Source organism: Taudactylus pleione, unplaced genomic scaffold (genome assembly GCF_031769625.1).
Source record: "Taudactylus pleione unplaced genomic scaffold, aTauple2 ptg000129l, whole genome shotgun sequence".
Classification (NCBI taxonomy): domain Eukaryota; kingdom Metazoa; phylum Chordata; class Amphibia; order Anura; family Myobatrachidae; genus Taudactylus; species Taudactylus pleione.
In genome coordinates, this window is record NW_028284531.1 from 17,297,383 (window position 1) to 17,317,802 (window position 20,420).

The 20,420-nt window shown below is 39.5% G+C and overlaps 1 protein-coding gene across 4 annotated transcripts in view; it reads left to right on the forward strand.

Annotated features, from left to right (window-relative positions):
- The window catches only part of FURIN (furin, paired basic amino acid cleaving enzyme), a 186,468-nt gene that overhangs the window by 121,301 nt on the left and 44,747 nt on the right, over positions 1–20,420 (forward strand). For all 4 annotated transcript variants that reach the window (XM_088472900.1, XM_088472901.1, XM_088472899.1 and 1 more), the window contains 3 exons: positions 4,441–4,536; positions 11,295–11,423; positions 14,243–14,319. In XM_088472900.1, coding sequence (XP_088329026.1) covers positions 4,441–4,536; positions 11,295–11,423; positions 14,243–14,319 — 302 coding nt within the window. The remainder of the gene's footprint in view (positions 1–4,440; positions 4,537–11,294; positions 11,424–14,242; positions 14,320–20,420) is intronic.

The window sequence follows — 20,420 nt, forward strand, 5'->3', positions numbered from 1 at the left end:
GCCAGGATTCTGAGTACCGTCATCCCGACCGCCAGGTTCATAACTACATCCCCATCTAAACATTTGTCCAAAATTCCACTGAAAGCCCCTCTGAACCTTCTTGCCATTTTGATTAGTTGTACAATATGAAATTCTAGTTAGTAGAACTTTGCTTGGCTTTGAAACATATTAGGTGAGTGTTTGCTTGTATACTATGGAAAATGTACTTTTTTGTTTGTGAGTGTGACTTCTGTTCTGCAATATTCACACTGTCTAACTGACCTATCTTTGTACATCCACACAATTATCTGACCTTTTTTTTTATAATACACATTGTATTCAGCATTTTACACAGCGCAAGTGAAGACAGATGAGAAGTGACGTAGAGGTTCTTTTGCTGGCTTGCAGGAAAAACTCATGTAGTCATATGCAAATAATTTTATATGTCCATTTGAAGACTTAACTTTACACTAATGTAGTGCGGTAATGGTAATTACTTTATGGTGGTCTCATTTCTTGTGTTAAACAATTTATAATCACAACATGTAAATGCTGACTTTTTACATAATGTGTGAGACTCCGTAAGCACAATATATTATAGAAGGGGGTGCAGAGATGTAACCTACCCTGAGCTGGCTGCTTAGTGACGATTTCACTTTCTGAAGCCCTGAGTGGAAATGTGTTTTGGAGCTTCTGTGGGCCAATACACAGGTTTTCTATCATCCCGTAGTACATTACCCAGGGATCATCACACGTAGAGCAGAACTAACATTAGGGATCAGAGGGGGCTGATATGGCTTTTCTCTAATGCCGCCAATTTATTATTATTATTATTATTATTATTTATTAATTTTATTTTTTGCTCGCAAGTTATATTAAAATGTATTGGTGTTGGTAGGTCATATGTTTACTTTTCTTCTATTCAGTTTCTGCTTCTGTTGCTAGATAAACACTCTTCTCCGTATGTTTCTGATACTGTGTATCTCGCTTATTGCCCACCCCTGGTGTAGACTCTGCCTTTCATTGAATGAACCTCAAACCAGACATTAGCCCTGTTTTTATCCAATTTAAACCAATTTGTGGTTTTATGCAGTATGCAAAATTAATTTCTGTGTTCTTGGTGTCTGGTATGTCCTAAATGGAAATGCTGAAACACCCACCTAGGGATGTGAAAGAGATTGTTGTGTCATCTGTCACTCTGTCCTTAAAGCAAATGAGTCGTCTTCCTCACAAACGTACTTTGTCTGATACCCTGACACACTCTTGAGTCATTGCACGCCTGATGGAAACTTAATGGTCTTTCAAATGTGGCTTTAATTTGGGAAGTTTATCACAATCTGCTTTGCTGAGCACAGCAATGAGAAGTTTCTCAGAACATGACAACACAAGTCTGGGGGAGACTGTCTGTGTGGCCAGCTCCTTACATCTATATGCTATCAGAAATTGTAGCTGACGTTATTGTCTAAAATGAAGTTTTCTGTTAGCAGAGGCCTTCTCGCTGATGGTAGTATTACAGTTTGCTCTTACTAGAATCCATATGATAAACCAGATCAGGAAATGAAAAATGGGTTGGTTTCTTTCTTCCCCTCCTTCCTTGCACTTATAATTTTTTGACCACACCAATTTTAAAGACGGTTAAACTGTTCTATACAAGTGCTTTACTAAATGTTTAGACAAACTAACTTAAATCAATGGCATGAATTGGAAAATAAACATTTGTAATGAGGACATATATCTTAATTAGTTAGCAGCCCGTCAAAATGACTGGCCATTGTCGTGCCCACGAAAAGTCCCATTTGAGCGCTTAAATCACTTTCCAGACATTTCTGCGCCCCGGCTCGGGGCACTGTCATCAGAAATGTCCACACCTGTGCCTGGGGAATTTAACTGAGTTGTGCGGCGGCGGCTACTAGATTGCTCCAGACAGAGCAATTCCATTGTTGCTCCGTCGGGCACCATCTAGTGGCCGCCGGCGCGCAACTCACTTGAATTCCCCCCATAGAGGTGAGGAGCAGCGTTGGCCTTTTAAATGTATAGACTGGTAGCTTTTGAAAAGTCTGAGGTGATGCTGGAATTGGTACTAGTCCCCATATGGGATGTGTCCATTTTATTTTTCATTTTTTAATTTGTTAATCTATATAGGACACCTTTTTTGTATAGAAATTTTAGTGGAAGGAGTGTTTAATTCTGGGGAACATCCTTTGTTATCATGCATTTCTTACTGTACCAGGCTGATTGTTAGTGTACCTTTTTTTTATTTTTTTCCCTTCATGCATTTCTGGGGAATGGTTTTTCTTTTACTAAGAATTTCCCCTGAGAGATTTGCTGCATGGAGATAATCCTCATCATCCTCTGAGAAGCTGCAGGCTCAAGAGACTGTAACATAGTGGAATTTATTAACAATCTGTTCTGTTACCCTTCCTCTACGTGGGAGTTTTACAACTGTAAACTGACAGCCAAGATATAAAGATACAGATGTGTGTGTATGTATGTATATATGTGTATATATATATATATATATATATGTATGTGTATATATATATATATATATATATATATATATATATATATATATATAATAAATATATATATATATAACCGTTTTGTTTGTTTACATCCAAAATAATTGGTGGAAAAAAAATCTGCGCCAGGCTTGTGTATTTTTGCTCACTGTCTCCATGGTAATGATAAAGTATCCTTTGGTTGCTTTTATGATATTTGCATTTACATTCACAATAAGACAGCATCAACACTTTTCTCTTGTGTGTGTTCTCTTTTCCGGGTCTGCAATTGCACATTGTGAATGGTTTAACAATGCATAAAGCCAGAATTTGCCAGCATTCCGTAACATGGCTTCGAAAGGTCTCAGTAGTGTATATTTGGAATTTATTGATAAGTTGGTTACATGAAACAGACCTTCTTAAATCTTCTACCTCCTGTCACACCATTGTGACTTGGCATGCCTCATGTCTGCAGTTTATTAGGCTTGTCACCACGTAACACGGGACACATTTATTGAAATCTCATCAAGGTTATATGACTCCAGTGTGCAGAGAGATTTAGAGGCCAGGCAGCCAGACACAGTTGAGTTGGTATAGTTAGTGCATCCATTTCTCTTCTTCATTGCAGTTTCTTTCATTCAAATGACTCTATAAATGGAAGTAGTTTATCTGCAGCCCTTGCACAGAACAGTGCGTTTTATCTCCCTGCAAGTGGTTTGTATTCTTTTCTCCAACCTGCCCCAACCAGGAAAAGCAATTGTTCTGGAATCTAGCTACTTCCTGAATTAAAGACTGCTATATCTTTTTCTTTCTGAATGGGTCATTGTTTTTGAAGAGGCACTCATTACAGCCATGTATTAAAGGCTTGGTTTAGGGTGGCAAAGTCTGAGTTCCCTCATCTCATGGTTGAATGAAATTGGTTCCATACAATATAGAAGATGGACGCATTACTGTAACAGCAACACATATGGAAGCCGGAGGGCTCGTTCGCACGGGATGTAGTTATGAGACTGGCAGCTGCAATGCCACCGGCCTCAATCCCGACGCTGGAAGGCCAACAAGGGACTTAAGATAGGCATTGAAATACCGACACCTATCTTAATCCCAATGCCGGAATCCAGGAGGACGACAGCCCGAACGAATGTAAGCCGGGGCGTCCTTAGTGTTAGCCATGGGGGTTAGGTTTAGGTAAGATGGCAGGGTAAGGTTTTAGGAGGATGGGGGGGGTAGGCACACCTAGGGAGGAGGGTTAGGGTCAGGCACCACTGGGGGGGGGGGATGGGGGGATTAGGCACTAACTGGGAGGGTTAGGTTGCGGGGTGGGGAGGGTTAGGGTTAAACTACAAAAGGAGGGTTCGGGGAAGAGGAGGCGACTAAGTATACATGCCCGACCCCTGTCGGTATACAAACCATCCGGATACCGCTGTCTGTATTCTGACAGGCATCCCGACAGCCGCCATTACATACCAATTCCCGTTCATACGCGTGCTGTGGAAATTGCATGAAAACTAACACATGCTTTAGATCCGTTTTTAGTGCATTACTGTCTCTTGTACTGGTAGGGTGAGATCAGTGAGAAATGGGTCATGCAGCACAGTGGTGGGAACAAGCCCGTGAGACCTTGTTCATTCTTTCTTTCTCTTAATGCAATTTACAGGTTCCCACAAAGTGTGAACAATCCAGGAAAGAAGCGATGTGTTAAGTAAAAGTTTGCGGGAGTTGTGCAATATTGTTGTTAATATTGTGCAAAGCAATATTAACTTATCTAAAGTTAGAAATGTTCAATAGAAGAGTGTGACTTTCTCTTAATTCTCCGACACCACAAGGTGTGTTATTTTGCTACAGCTTTGTCGTCTCACTTCTACAAATGCTAATCCATGTAAGCCCATTGAATGATTGCAAATAAAAACACCCTGATTATACTCTCCATAAAGGTTTCATTTTGTGCTGCCCCCCATAGGTACACTGGGCAGAACAGCAGGTGGCAAAGACTAGAAGGAAAAGAGATCTCTTTACAGAACCAACAGATCCCAAATTTCCTCAGCAGTGGTACCTGGTAAGTGACTTTGGACTTTAGTAGGTTTCTGTGGGGGTTTTGTTATAAGATAATATTTCCTGTAATGTTGACGAGATAATGTTTTCAATAGAAAATCCATGTAAATTGCACACTGCTTTATCCGCAGCCATGAATTCCACTTCATTTTACTGCTATAATTGCATAACACCTGGTTTCCACATTGTAGCAGAGGATTCTGGGCATTGTCCTCGCTTGAGACAGAAACATCGGGTTAAACTAGTAATAAAGACAGTCAGGGGTATTCAATATGGAGCGAAAACTCAGTTTTTGCAATGTTTTCGCACCGATGACGTCATTTTCGCAGGTTTTGGTTTTACACCGTATTCAATTTCAAAGACTTTTCGCAGGTTCGAAAAGTCTTTGAAAAAAAACGGGGATAACTTTTCACCACTGAATAGATGGTGAAAAAAAGTGCAGAATTGGTGTTTAGGGGTGCAGGCTTAAAAAAAAAAATAGCCTGCACCCCTGGGAATGACATTTTAAAAATAACTGTGTCAAAAAAAGTTTAAAAAAAAAAAAAAAAAGGGACACCCCAAAAAATGTATTTAAAAATTGGGGTGAAAAAAAAAAACAAAAGGAAAAAAGTGTTTAACAATAGGGAAATAGGTTCAGGGCTATTCTGCAAGTATGCGGCAGGTGTATTCTAGAATAGAATTATAGCGGCAGGTGCATAGTTGCAGAATTTTTTAAAACTTACTTTAGGGACATAAAAATATGCTAGTACCGATTTTCATGTACCCCAAATTTGATGGGAACACTTAAAAAACGAAAAAAATAACCTAAGTGCTCTTCTGCATCACTTCTTCAATGTCTGTAAAAAAACACCTGCTGCGGCTATTTAAATCCCCGACTTTCATTTGCAGGCTAAAACGGGGGGTACCCATAGTGATCCCCCATGTTTTTACAGTTTTAGGGAGGTCCTACAATTTACTCCAGATAAATTTCGTTTTTTTTCGCAGATCCCACTTCGCAGGTTCCCGTTTTCATAGGTTTTATATTTAATACGAGGATAAAGCGGGCGCGCGCCCGATACTTTATCCCAGGAAAATTTCCGATGTGGAGCAAAAAGTCCAGGACGGACTTTTCGCTCCCATATTGAATACCCCTGAGTGTGTCTGATTCAGAGGTGGACACAGTGCAGATGTGTCCTGATGCAAGAACTGTGTATGAAATGCCGCTGACTTTAGGTGCGGCTACATCTAAAGATGCAACAGTGCTGAGACCAGACGCCATTTTCAGGCAGTGAACGGCACCTTCCATAGGGTTGGGTGCAAGCTTCTATTGTGTGACCGATGGTGCGGCTGTACTGATTAGCACCACTGCAAGTGGGCGTCTCCATATGATCAGAATAGGCCGCGGCATTAGCATAAAGGCGCAGATGCAGCAAAAGACCTAACCGCATCTGCGTCATACTCCTGAATCAGGGCCAGCACATCTAAAGTGATAAAACCTCACTCACTATGCTTAAAAAAGAGATCAGAATTGGCTAAACCACGTAGCTGCCAGGAAAAGTTCTCACGTAGGGTCCTTTTTTTTTTTTTTTTTTTTTATTAGGAATTTATAAAGTAAATATATTAAAGCAGTGTTTCCCAAACTCTGTCTTAAAAGTCCCCTTACAGTCCAGGTTCTAAGGATATCCACCTTTGTTAAATCAAAATGACTGCGCTGCTAATTTCAGTTAATACCTGTGCAGGTCCATTTGCTAAAATCAGGACTGAAGTCTGGTACACACTAGATGATGTCTAGTGTGTGACGACCTCGTTAGCGACGGGTACCGACATCGGCAAGTACAAGTCCGATGGGCAATTTCACTGACGACGCGTTGGAGCACGCATTGTCGGTGACAAAGCGGGTACACACTGACCCATTTGCCCAATATGTCGGTCCAATCTGCCAGATATGGAGCGGCATGTCACTTAGTGTGTACCCGCCATTACTCAGCTTTGGGAACGTGAAGTAGTGTATTCGACACCGGTCAGCAGCAAATTAAATGTTTTCAGTTATCTAGTTCTCCCCAAACTATTACCATGCAGCTGAATGTAGTCAGAACTATGCATATAGGTTGAAGGACACTAAAAAGCATTGCCACGCACTTATGTTTTGAAAACCGGGGGAGTTGGATACCCCTCAAGGGTATCTAAATAAAGTTTTGTGCAAGGGGAGTTGGACTTTGAGAATGCACATTAAACACTATTAATTGCACTGACGCTAATCCAGAGGATAATCTAAGCAATGGACCTGTCAGTTGTGATGTGCAGAGGTGACAAGCATTATAACTGGTTAAAATAAAGTAGAGTTATATGGGAACATTTATTAGCACCTTTGAAAGCACGTATTACATTACTCTGCAGGGATGCTTCGAGATGCGTAGAACGCTGTATGAAAGGGATAAATTAACCACATTTTAATTTTTTTTTATTTTTTATTATTGACCATTTATATGAGCCTTGTGTTATACACAATTGCAAGTCTCCTATTTTTGTTTAATTGGTCAGTTTTACAAGAGACAGTGACCAGATTGCGTTATACGCCCTAATCTACATGATCTAAAAAAAGGAATATAAATCTCACATGTGAATTACACAGCCAGTACGTAACTTACGATTTGTGAAATGTCTCTGAACCACTGACTTTGCATTTGTTATGCCAAAAAATTGCTTATGAGAAAATATGCTTATCCCCACTGAGACCGCAAAGCCATTCAATGCACTTATTTTTTTTTTTTAAGTTTTTCCCATTAAAATGAAATCGCTCTCTTTGCCTTATCCTTGGTGATTACTATGCCAACATTGTAAGCATTCCTAGGAGAACAGAAAACATCTGGCTTGCTGAGAAGTCAAGTTAAATTAGGTTAAAGAAACTGCAAAGACTCATGCAAAGTGATATGTGAAACAAACACAATCTCGCTATTGCTGTGTGCATGCTGTTTTGTTGGCTATTGGTATTCCTTACTCCACTACTCTTCCGTTAGGCTGTTTTCTGATTCCTACTTAAATAATTGTGTACAAAGAGTTAATTTTAAAGTGCAAAATATGTAGAGTTTGCCTAAAGCAAATAGTGAGGTCTGTTCTGGAAACGTAAATCAATAGCAATTGAGTCCCAATCTGCATTATGCAAATGTATAACTATCTAGAGGTATTTTGGAAATTGCAAAGTAGTAAAATTGTGATTATAAAAACTGTTAACAAATTTTGTTTTTTGCTTGATTAAAGCCATTGTAGATATTAGCTAATGGAAAAATAAAGGTTAAAGCTTATACAGCTAGTTAGACCTATTCTATTTTAGAATCCAGTCTTGCCATCTTTAGTTCGATAGACTTAAAACAATATATACACAAGTGAAGGTGTGTGGAGTGAAATTTAATAAAGGGTTAGTACTATTAAAGACCATTTTTCTCCCTTGTAGTCTTTACGGTTCATGGTTACTACGTCATCTGTGCCCTAATCCTTTCATATCTGCCCTATTTAATGGTGGCCTCCGTGCAAAAGCAATGCTACGATTACTATTAAGTCTATAAAGGGAATTACCCTTTAACCTTGGACAAACTAGACTATCTGAACTTGGACTAGGTCGTAGCTTATGAACCTTCTGGGCTATGTATCCTAGGCTTTGTGGCTTTCTGGCTGGAGAGCTAGGAGTATTGTGTTGCTTTGTCTAATATCCTAAATACTATTAAATCATGTAGGAACTGCAGATGTGTACTGCTACATCTTTGCTTCATATGCCATGTATGTGCTATTCGCGGACTGCCGTGTCGTGTCCCAACATAACGTACTGAGGCGCTGGAAAAGTCAGAGTGTAATACAACTTTATTTCCACCAGATGTCGCTTTTCCTAAACTGCACTGCGCATGTGTTAGCCAATGAAGCGTCTGTAGTACTGCCTGCTGGTTGGCTGATGGAACCTCTCATTCATATAGTAGTAATGAACTGCGTTTTGTCATGATTTCTGAGCTGCAGTTGACAGTGTAATAAAGGATTAAATTATTTGGTGTTAGTGCTGCGATTTATAAGAATACATATGTGCGTTGGTGTGAAGACGCACGCGCAGCATTTAATAAAGACTGATCAATTCAAGTTCAATATTCTTAAGGTACTCGGCCGTACTCCGAACTTGCCACCAAATTTCATTTCTATGTTATGTCACCCAGTTGCATTTTACTCTAAACCGCTATAGATTTTGTATTGTACTCATTACGAGCCATCCGTACCATATACGTTTGGTACATTGTGTAAAGACGCCTGGACTAAATACGCACGGGCAGTTTTTCATAAAGAGAGATCATTTCCATTTCAGTACTCTGCTCAACTTTATGTATTGCTCCGCACTTTCCTCATCCCTTCATCTCCATGTTATGCCATCCAACTGCATTAGACTATTGTACACGTTACTTGGTGTAACATGACATACACAATAGGTGTTTTGTAAAAATGTAATACATTCCCAGTGTATGAAGTCCCTGGCTTACTGTAAAGCTCCTGACATTTTGAGTCCACTGTTCAAATTCATGCTTCATAAATTGGGGTATGGATGTTAGTCTTGCTTGCTCAGCAACATTTGTCCCTGCCAGGGCAGACATTCATATAACAAAAATACTATTAACTTAATGTGCAGGATACCGGAATCAGGCAGTAGTGAGAATAACATATGAGCTTTGGGATTTTTTTTTTTTTTAGTTTTTGACTGACATTACTTCAGATCGTGGTGTCCCTCCCTCTTTACCCTTTAGCCCCTTCCCCACTCCCAAAAGATACTCTTTTGGTAATACAATAAAATAAAAATACTAATGTTTTTTGCAAAGATATAACCTTGGTTTTCATTTTCACTGATGTTTTGTTAATCATGTGGACGTTTCGGTGCACGTCAGCACCTTTGTCAAGAAGGGCATAAGTTACAGGACGGACACCTAGTATTGACATTATCCTGTCCCCGAGCACCTCCAGCAGTGCGAGCGTGCTCGTTGCTTGGCAACGTCCCACGTTGTGGAAGTGCCAGAGGCTTGCAGTACGAGTGCTAAAATAAAAAAGCACAGTGGTACCATTTTGTCTGATACCCCTTTTCCACCATAAATCCCGGGTCTGACCCAGGATTTGGAACACTGGTCCAAGCCGGGTCAGACACAAGATTTACCCCATTTTCATTCCCGGGTCAACGCCGTTCACACTGCACCCAAGTGCAGTGCTGGCGCTTGGCGATGATGTCATCACCAAGCGCCGGAAAATCCATCTCTCCCCTGAACGCCGGAGCGGGCCGGCGACCAGGGGAGGTTGTCCTTCCCGGGGAGGAGATCCTTCCGGTCTGTCATTTGGGAGGTTGTCTGCTGCAGCTGTCACCGGGCAGGGAGAGATTACAGCCTCCGCGCATGAAGCGGGGATGGGGAAAAAACCGGAACAGTCCTGACCATACGGGGAGGCTGTAAACGCGAGTTGTCACACAGACAGCCTCCCGAATGACAGCCAATCATCATGCGGGAAACTGGTCCTGGGTAGGAAGACCAGGGTAACCCGTTTCCACTGAGCCTGACCAGGGTCTTACCTGTGTAAAACCCTGCTCGAGACCAGGGAAGAAATGCTGAGACAATCGACCCAGGATTTTTTCCTAGGACCCTTTTCCACTGAGCCGCTACCCGGGTTGACACTGCAATAACCCGGGTATTTTGGCCAGTGGAAAATGGGCATGAATTACCTTTTTTTTTTTTTTTTTTTTTTTTTTTTCTATTTTCCAGTTTTTGGGAACAAATGGTTGATTGTCATTTGCTCCCATACATTACCAGATTTTCGTTCCGACCAGCCATGTTGGACGGCTAATCTTAGTGTGTATCTAGCTTTTTATTCTTATAATTTTTATTCTGACCACTCCAGGTATCGCAATGTGCCTCATGGGATATGTTCAAAATCCCCGTACATGGGATTTCCGGCGGTCAGCATGCCGGCGCCAGAATCCCGGTGCTAGCATCCCGACCGCCGGAATCCCGAAGGTAAGTAGCGGGGTTAAGGTTAGGCACTAGGGGCAGGTTTACGGTGCAGAGAGGGGGAGGTTAGGTTTAGGGTGCGGAGAGGGGAGGGAAAGTTAGGTTTATGCACTGTAGGGAAGTTTGGTTTAGGCACCGGGGAGGGTTAGGGTAGGGAGAGGGGGAGGGTTGCATACCGACCGACAGGTGTCTGTATGCTAACACCTATGCCGGCATCCTTACAGGATTTTGACCGCCAGGATCCCGAACGCAGGCATCTTGTACCTATCCCGTGCCTCATAGCTCTAGCATTAGCATGAATGTATAGTGCTGGGGCTGGATTAGGAATATGAATTTTTTATTTTTTTATTTATTGATTTACCATTAGTTTCACTAAGCCCATTAATTTGATTTCAATTGCGTTTCTATGTGTAGCGCACAGATTAGAAAACTCAATGAACAGAATGAGCTATTGATATGAATGTGAAAAACTTTTTGCTTACTGGATATATTTGAAAACCTATCTGCGCATGTGCTTGAGAAACATTTAATATGCAGTTTAAGCATATAGTATTTTCACATGGTTAGCATTTAATGTTTTTTTATTTTTATTTATTTATTTATTTATTTAAAGCCATACATTAAAAAAAAGGTCCTTACTGGGTTCTGTAAGCAAGTGCTTCATCCTTCATAATATGTAATGTTTTTGTTTTTAGGAATAATACACTAGTGTAATAAGTGCACATGGAGAACTGGTGCTAAACCTCATCTGTTTTTTATTTGCCAGTATGATGCCAACAGACATGATATACACGTGAAAGAAGCTTGGGAGCAGGGATACACCGGCAGAGGCGTTGTTGTCTCAATCCTGGACGATGGCATTGAAAAGAACCACCCTGACTTGCAAGGGAATTATGTGAGTAGATTCTGAGTCTTTATGAGCCAGCTTGCATGAGAGATGTGCATTATAGAGAAATCCCTTATATGTTGAATGTGCTACAGGGCAACGAAACCCTTCACACATTCATACTTTTGCCTACAACATTGATATCCACCCATTCTCCCTGCCTGCTATGCCCACCCATTCTCCCTGCCTGCTATGCCCACCTTTCTCAGTACTTTTCTTTTTTGCTTCCCTTATTGCTTTTCACCTGTTTTGATTAGGTGAATCAGGATGTGGGCTTGGTACCTAGATAATTTATTTTGTGTTTATCTGGGATGGGAGCTGTATGGACTTATAAAATTATGGTCATAATTTGTATTTGGCAATACACTGGCACCGTGTGCTTCGCATTTCTGCCTAACGTGATGGGCTCATGGTGTTGAATCTTTGTGGAGTTTGTATTTTCTCACAGTTTTGCTGTGTTTTCCTCCTACAAGCCAAAAACATGCTGGTGGGAAATTCAGACACTATTTCCAAGGGGCGGGGATTAATATACTCTGTAATGCGCTGCATAATATCATGGGCGTTATGTTGATTACTAAAATATCCATAATTTTGGCTGTTGCCATGTAGAAAAATACCTGTTTTAGAAAAGCGCAACAAATGCTTTACTACGTGCCAATAGTTTGTATATCAACAGCCAAATGAAATATCTAATAAGAAATTGTGGCCGAATAGTGTTTGAATAAACAAGCAGATATTTGAAAACCATATATTATTAGCAATAGACGTTTATTTCTTTAGCTCTTATACTGCACCTTTCCTGGAGGGCAGGGTTCCCCTGACTAGATGCTCATACAGTTGTAATAAGATCACTGATATTTACTGATCTGTTCTTGATGAATACATTTACTGTATGTGATGATTTCTGCAATTTTTAAAACTAATTGAGCATTTTTGTAAAATGCATCCAGATCCCAGCATTGCGTTTGGCGTTATTAAAAAAAAGTTTTTTTTTAAATGATATTTTCTGGTACATTTTACAGTTCTATTATTGTTTTGGTACTTACTGTTTGGCTATCCCTGTAACCTTTACAAAACCCTGTAATATTATCTTACATGTGATGCCAAAATGAGTACATAGAGCTGTAATGTAAGCATGTGGTATCTGTTACATGCATTATTTATTTATATGTATGCATGTAAACTGTGTGTGTGTTTTTAAAGTCTAAAATAAAACTTTAAAAAAAAAAAAAAAAAAAACTTGCGCTCTATTGGGATACGGTTAATATTCGGACCGGGGGATTCTGGCACTCAGTGCCGGCATCCGGACCGCCAGAATCCCGGACGTAAGTAGCGGGCTTGGGGGGAGGTTAGGTTTAAGCTCTAGGGGGGGGGGAGGTTAGGGTCAGGCATCGGGGAGGTAGGGTTCGGGTAGGAAGAGGGGGAGGATTACAATACTGACTGACAGGTGTCGGTGTTCTAACCCTGTCGGGATGGCGCCTTCTGGATTCTGACCGATGGGATCCCATACCCATCCCGCTCTATTTTGTAAAATAAAATGTGGAAATAAATACATGTGATGAACTAACTGAGCTGGATTTCTGTAATGTCTATTGACATCCAGCACCCTGTTGCAGAGGACGTGCAAATGCATTTGTAACTTTTCGTATACACTGCATTGAAAGAATTTATTCTCCGTCATCACATATTGGCAGCAGTTACCAGTTCAATCTCATGACTACTGCATGCCCTGGTGGGGTTATAATTAGTTTCTCCATGTGACAATGTGCACTTAAGTTTCATAGTGGAATCATATTAGTTTAAACCTCTTCAGTATGCTGATTATGTAAAAATCATTTGCTCTTTGCATCAGCCAATGAAGCCATCTCCATAAAGGCACAGCTAAAGTAGGACCTATTTATACTACAGTATTTATTTGTATTCGCTGTCATCATTGCGGAGTGTCCCCATCTGTATGTAATTCAGAAAAATTCAGATTACGCTCACATTGCATAATTGTTATAATCTCCTCATCTACAAGACTTTTGTACTTCATTGTAGCTGCTGACTGTGGGGTCTATTTACTAAGCCTTAGATGGAGATAAAGTACCAGCCAATCAGCTAAGGACTGCCATGTCACAGGCTGTGCTTGAAAAATGACAGTTAGGAGCTGCTTGGCTGGTACTTTATTTCCGTACACTTTATCTCCATCCAAGGCTTAGTAAATAGACCCCTGTATAAACTAAGGTTTTGTGTGTGTATCCATGTACATTCCATCGAAGTTTTCAAATGCATGAAAAGGAACTTTTCAGGGAATCAGTCGGCGACTGGAAGAGTTAATCGGAGTTACTTCTACGTCTGCTGCTGCATAGACTTAACTTTGGTCACAAATGTAGATGCCTGTAGACAGTGTAGGCTTTTTCTCCCCGGCTCATACTGTGAAATTGGTTTTATTGTTACTTTGACCTATAGTAGTAAATAGACATTTGCAGGAATTTTTATTGTAATTTATTTTCTCGGCAGCAGTGTTTAATGAACAGTTCAATAATGCATGGTTAGACATTCATCTGCTTGGTTAAAAAAAAAAAAAAAAAGATTGATTATTGATCTCTGCCACAGACCGTTCCAGAGAGGCAGTTGCCGCAGTGCACTTGAAATATATTAGGAAGGAGCCATTAGGTTGATGAAAAACTGAATGCAGTTGGATATCTTAATTCTTCTACATTGGGCTGCAGAAAGAGAACTGATCTGGTATAGAGCAGATAAGGGGAACTGATGTATTTGCACGTCACTTCAATTGACATTATTTCTATAGTGTGTAATTTTTATTTTCATTTGCATTTATTCAGGATGCTGCTGCCAGCTACGATGTCAATGACCAAGATCCGGATCCACAGCCCCATTATACTCAGCTGAACGATAACAGGTGGGCAAATTCATGGCAATGAAAAGGTGGATTAGAACAACTTTTACAAGTTTACATTTAAGTACTGTGCAGTCTATTTATGAAGCAGTTAGAACTACTGCTCCCAATGTACCACGGAGAACTTCGATTTCTCTGCTGGCACCTCTTTCAGACCACTTTTGAGATGGTGTTGCTAATACCTGGCATTGGGGACCCAGCACAGTCAGAGAGGCTGCATATTACTGGTGAACCCTCGCAAAGCTCTAGGAGGAGCCGCAGAATGGTAAATTGTGATGCAACTAACATCTGTATCGCTGCGATATGCTATGACCCAGATTGTTAGCGCACTGTTATTATAAATATTTTCCTTTTGTAACCTCATACGTCTTTGCTTAAGTGTGCCTAGTACAGGGAATGTGTGTATCCTAAACATTGACCAGGTCCCTCAAGCTACTGTACTGTGCTGTAAGGGGTATTGCCATGAAGAAGAATGAAGTAGGGTCACAGGATTTCAGTCTGAGAGATGAGGTTTATTGGAGGATATTCTAATGCTTTAGTAGAAAAATTAATAATACATTGCATACTCTGCTTTAATTCTCATTACATAAATAAAAAGTGTGATTAAATACAATTCTAAAAATATTGTACTTGTATTATATATTTATTATATATATTATATAACATGAGAAGTAATCTGGTTAGAAAGTGAAATAAATATAGGGTAGTTTCAGTTTATTGCATACCACAGTGGTTCTCTAACTTCTCCTCGTACTCCAAACTGGGCATGTAAAGTAAATGTAAATGGTTTTTAAATGATGAAGCTCATAAAATATCTACAAGTGTTGCTTAGTATTTCATCTGTCATTCTGTGATGAGATTGGCTAACATGCTCTGTTCCTGCAGGCAAGAGTATAATTAGTTATATAATCAGGTTTTAAATAACCTCACATATGTAAATGTAGATTATTGTTTGTTTATATAGAGCCACAGTTAGGCAAAGCATGATTGTCATACAAATCACTCCCTGCCCCATCTGAGCTTACCTCAGTGCTTTGGAGCAACAATGCTAACCACTGAGATACCCTGCTGTCCCATGACGACTTGAAGTTTTTCTTCTCCGGTTAGGAACATCTACACTTATGCTGAGTACACATTGGAGTGATGGTCATTCGTTCCGACATAGGAGAGAATGCCGTTGAACTGGGATTGCCTGTCCACACTTGAACAAGTTAACAAACTACGGAACGATCACTGTTCAGTCCTTCATTAACATACTACAGATCACTAGCAAAATTGCTAGGTTTAATGTGCAGCACATCAAACCTAGCAACCGCGGGAGCGCACAATCGCCGGTACACACTGAACGATGTAAGCGATTTGTCATTTCGAAACATCAAATCGGCCTGACATCACTCCAGTGTGCTGCCAGCTTAAAAGATACTTTTTTGACAATGCATTGTGGTGATTCTAAATGAAAATAAAGATGAACACTTGGCTTTTACATTTTGTCCAGATGAAGTCTTTGGATTCTACAGAGATAATTTGCTAGAAAAAAAGATCTGCGGCGCAGAACTACTTCATCGATGAACGCATAATAGATTCTATTAGCAAAATATTGTATTTTTTTTTTTTTTTTTTAAATTAACATTACACATGTACAAAATGTACAAATAACATTTTTCTAGAATCTCTTATACTCGAAACACACCGTATACTGAATTCTGGCTTTGGTAATTTCCTCATATAAAAAAAAAACCCCACAAATGATCTGTGATGCTTGAGTGATAAAAATTAATTTCCGTGACATCTAGACAGAGAATAAAGATTGTGTCTATCGGTTCCACTTGGTAACGAGTGTAGTTCCTGGGATTATAGAGCTGGATAGACTAGAACATTAAGACGTGTCGATCCTCCGTAACTACTGCAGTCCTGGATATGCGTACACTCTAGAGATGGAGCACACAACATTATTTAAAGTCTTTATTCCAAGCCATTAAACATAACCTTTAGCATCGCAATTAAAACGGAAATAGAAAAAGGTAAAGGTGATACCATTATGGGCAGAACTGGAGTGAACTGTGTGATTGCTATGGGTGTGTTATACAACCTATATGGCAGACATCTGATCTTTTACATCAGTCTAAATCTGCTAATGAGTGTCGCCCCCTTTCACAGTGTAATCGCAAGAATAATCAATCCCAGCCTCTAGTATACCATCTACATTTACAAATACGTGCATATGCATAATCATCCATATGATTACTGTCATAGATCACCATTCGTCTTCCTGACTGATGAATGTATAGCCCTATCTGGTTTCACTTAGGTTATTTTTTTTTCTCGGGGGGATTGAGCAGCATCAGTAATCTTAGTTTTTGTGTTTTTTTTTTTAAAAGTTGGTATTTAGAACTTCAGACTAAAACTCGGTCACATTCTTTAATTATTTATGGCTTCATTGTAAAAGAGAGATTTATGTGGCTCACCTGAGCCTACCATAGGGTAATGTATAACGTTATCTTGGTTTATATTACCAGCCTTTGGAGGCTGTTTGCTTACCACTATGCCATATTTTCAGTAGCAATGTTTTCTATCCGTTCATACTTTACTATTTTACATTAGATGAGTACAATTAGTATATTTGAAAAACAACTAGTCTCAACCTTTTGCTCTTATGCATTTTGATCTTTGTTATGGTTTATCATTGTTGTCACACTGTATCCTTTTACTTATTTTGCTCCTGATGCTGTCAATAAAAATATCTTTGCAAATATTGGGGGAGATGTACTAAGCCCTCAGAGAGATGAAGTGAAGAGCGATAAAGTACCAACCAATCGGCTCCTAACTCACTTTACAGTCTGTGTTTGAAAAATTACAGTTAAGAGCTGTTTGGTATTTTATCTCTTTCCATGTTCTCTCTCCAAGACTTGATACATCTCCCCCACAATCAGGTGACAGGGCAACAATAGATACATGTAAGCACTTCAAGTTTTAAGTATACACTATAATTTACATGTTGGCACTATCCATACCTGAATCTCTTGAGCTATATTCTCTCTGCTCCCTGTACTTTCTCTGGTATACAATCACCCTAATCTTATTTTAAATTGAGACTCTTCCAATTCTGTTGGCAGCAAGTAAGAAGAAGAAATTAATCATCTATCTGTGTGCAGTTGGTGCTCGTACTGTGCCAGTCTCCTAATGGAAACCGGGGATTGTGTTTCTCCTGATGCCAGTTAACCTCATTGTAATCATCTTTTTTTTATTCCCACCTTTTCCCATACAGGACACACAACACACACACACACACACACACACACACACACACACACACACACACACACACACACACACACACACACACACTGTCTTTAATGGACTTTGGTTGCATTACTATAGCAAAATATAATTATTTATGAAGTATGTATACATATATATTTATAGTGCTTACATTTTATGCAGCACTTTTGAATAGAATATTTAGTCATTCACAGCAGTCCCTGGCTAGGTGGAGATCATAATTTAGATTCCCTAGCAGATGTAACCTACCAGTATAAAAAGTATCCCAGGGGCTGAGAAAAAAGATAGCAGAGCTATGTATCAACGGACAATTTGTATAAATAAGGCTTCACCTTTATATATAAACTAACATGTATTTATACATTTATATAAATTCAACATGCAATAATAAGAGCATGTGCAAACACTTGTTACATACAGATGTGTCCTTACACATATTTGCTGCAGTCGCTCTAAAAAGCCCCTCTCGGCGTGCCATGTCCAGTGAGACTCTGTAAGCATCGGGCATCAGTGGCGTCACTCATTCTTCACAGGAAACACGCTTATGTAGGAGGACTATAAGTTCATATATAGTAGCTGATGTCACTTCTTAAGTGGTGGAAGTAAATTATCTCAGATGATTTTGTAATGGCCGATATTGGAAGCTGTTATGCAGTATAAATAATCATTTACTTGAAGGATAGCTGTATAGGAATAAGTGTGAATACTCTCACTTTATAACTTTTCTGTGTCCTTATAAAAATGTATAATAATCAACCTGATTAAATATTCCATGGTTTGTAGCCGAATGAAGCGCCGGGTAGAGAGAGGCTCGCACAGCTGGTGGGTAAAGTAGCCGCAGCTAAGATGTAGGGTCTGGCAGGTGTAATGTTTGGAGCTCCGGCAGCTTCACAGACCTGTGTAATCCTGGCCTAGCATAAATTAAAGGTTGGGGAGGTGATTGCCTTGTAAATGATGCCGATAGCAGGGCTCAATGTTAACCAAGCTCCAATAGTTTCTAATTAGTGGGATGAAACGACCATTTGAAAAGATACAAAGTTAGGTCCTGGTATTTTATAGACTTCTAACACCTTTCTCTGCAAGTGCAATTTCGTCAGAGGTTACCCCTGTGTGGTGACCTAAAAGATTTTCAAGTTTAACCCATCTGGTCCATAAGACCTTCTTACAGTCTTCAGTAGACTACTAGCAGCGCTTCATGGCCCAGGCAAGTCTCTTTTTCATTGCTGCTGTAAGTTCCAGTTTTGTTTTGTTTTATTTTATAAACTTTATACAACTTGAATTGTCAATAAAAACTGGAAACATCGGGATGTTATAAAACTTTTGACCGGAAGTGTATGTGGCTCAAACTTGCAAAATATTCCTCAATGCAAGATGATCTCCGGCGCTGATTTTATTGTATATAAATGTAACTATGCGAAAAAAAACTTTAAATGTGGATAAATAATACCGAGTATGACCAGGACTTTGTCAAATGAACAACCTCCTTTACTCACTTTACGTGAGCTGTGCACACAAGGAGAATTGTCCAGTACAATAGTTTAGGTGTGAAAAAAATCTATTTTAAATTAAGACAATTTATATCCTATATATTGTGTGTTATAGGAACTGCGTTCCAAGACATGACTAAAAAAAAATAAATGTAACTAGGCTGTTGGCACTACAAAGTCAGATAAATACAAACACTTAAAAATGTGAATCAATTGACAGATACATGTTGTAAGATTCCAAATAAGTGACGAAAAGGCTGCTTTAGACTTGAAACGTTAGTCTCTTTGACCACTTACCTGGCGACGTTTATAAAAACAGATTTTTCTTATATTTACTACTATTAGGATTTATGAAAACTGGGGGGAGGTCTCTTGCCAATAGGGGTGGGAAGTTATTTTTATAATTATGGCCTATGGACACTGGGAGATGGGGGGGGGGGGGTAGATATTTTTTTGTTCAATCAAATATTTAAATATATTATTAAAAATATCTTTAAACCTTGTTAAATAATAAAAAAAAAAAAACTGACAATAGCTGAGCAGTTTTGTGGGGAATAAAACTGTCTCAGTTAAGTGGTTAATACATTATATGCTTAATGGGGGAAGTGTGTGTGTGTGTATATATTTTATAGAAAATATAGATGTGTGTATGTATATAAAAATGCATGTAGGTGTTATTTTGCATGTGTGATCTACTGGTACCAGTGGAAACCAGTAAGCCGTGCTAAAGCTATTGCTGAAAAAAAAAATACAAAAAATTTCCTGTGAACAGTCAGCTACCGATCTGTAAATGCTTGTCGAACAAAGCACTTGGCTGAGCATGGATCATTTATAATTTGCCCACACATGCATATCGCCACAAGAATCTGTGACCATCCATCAAACACAATGGTGGAAGGTTTATGTTTTGGAATTGTGTAGCAGCCTCAAGACATGGCCATCTTGCAATCACTGGGTAAATTGTGAACCATTGATGAGAGGTCGGGATATACTTCTTTATACCAAAATATTCTAGAGGAAGATGTGAGTCACCTGTCCAACAATTAATGAATGTTTTCATTCAACAGGACAAATGGTCCTAAAAGAAAAGCATTATGGTGCTGGAATGGCCCCATCAAAGTCCAGACCTCAACCTTGTGTCACAATGAGACCTTCAGCGCTTTGCATAAACAAATCTTCTCTAATATCAATTCACTGAAGCTGCGTTGTAAAGTGAGGCAAAATTCCTCAGTTTGATTGAAGTTAAACTTCAGAAAAGCGGGATTTAGGTAAAAGGTCGATAATACCATTGTCAGCTTTTATAATGTCAGCACCACAATGCTGACAGTTGTGTTGTCA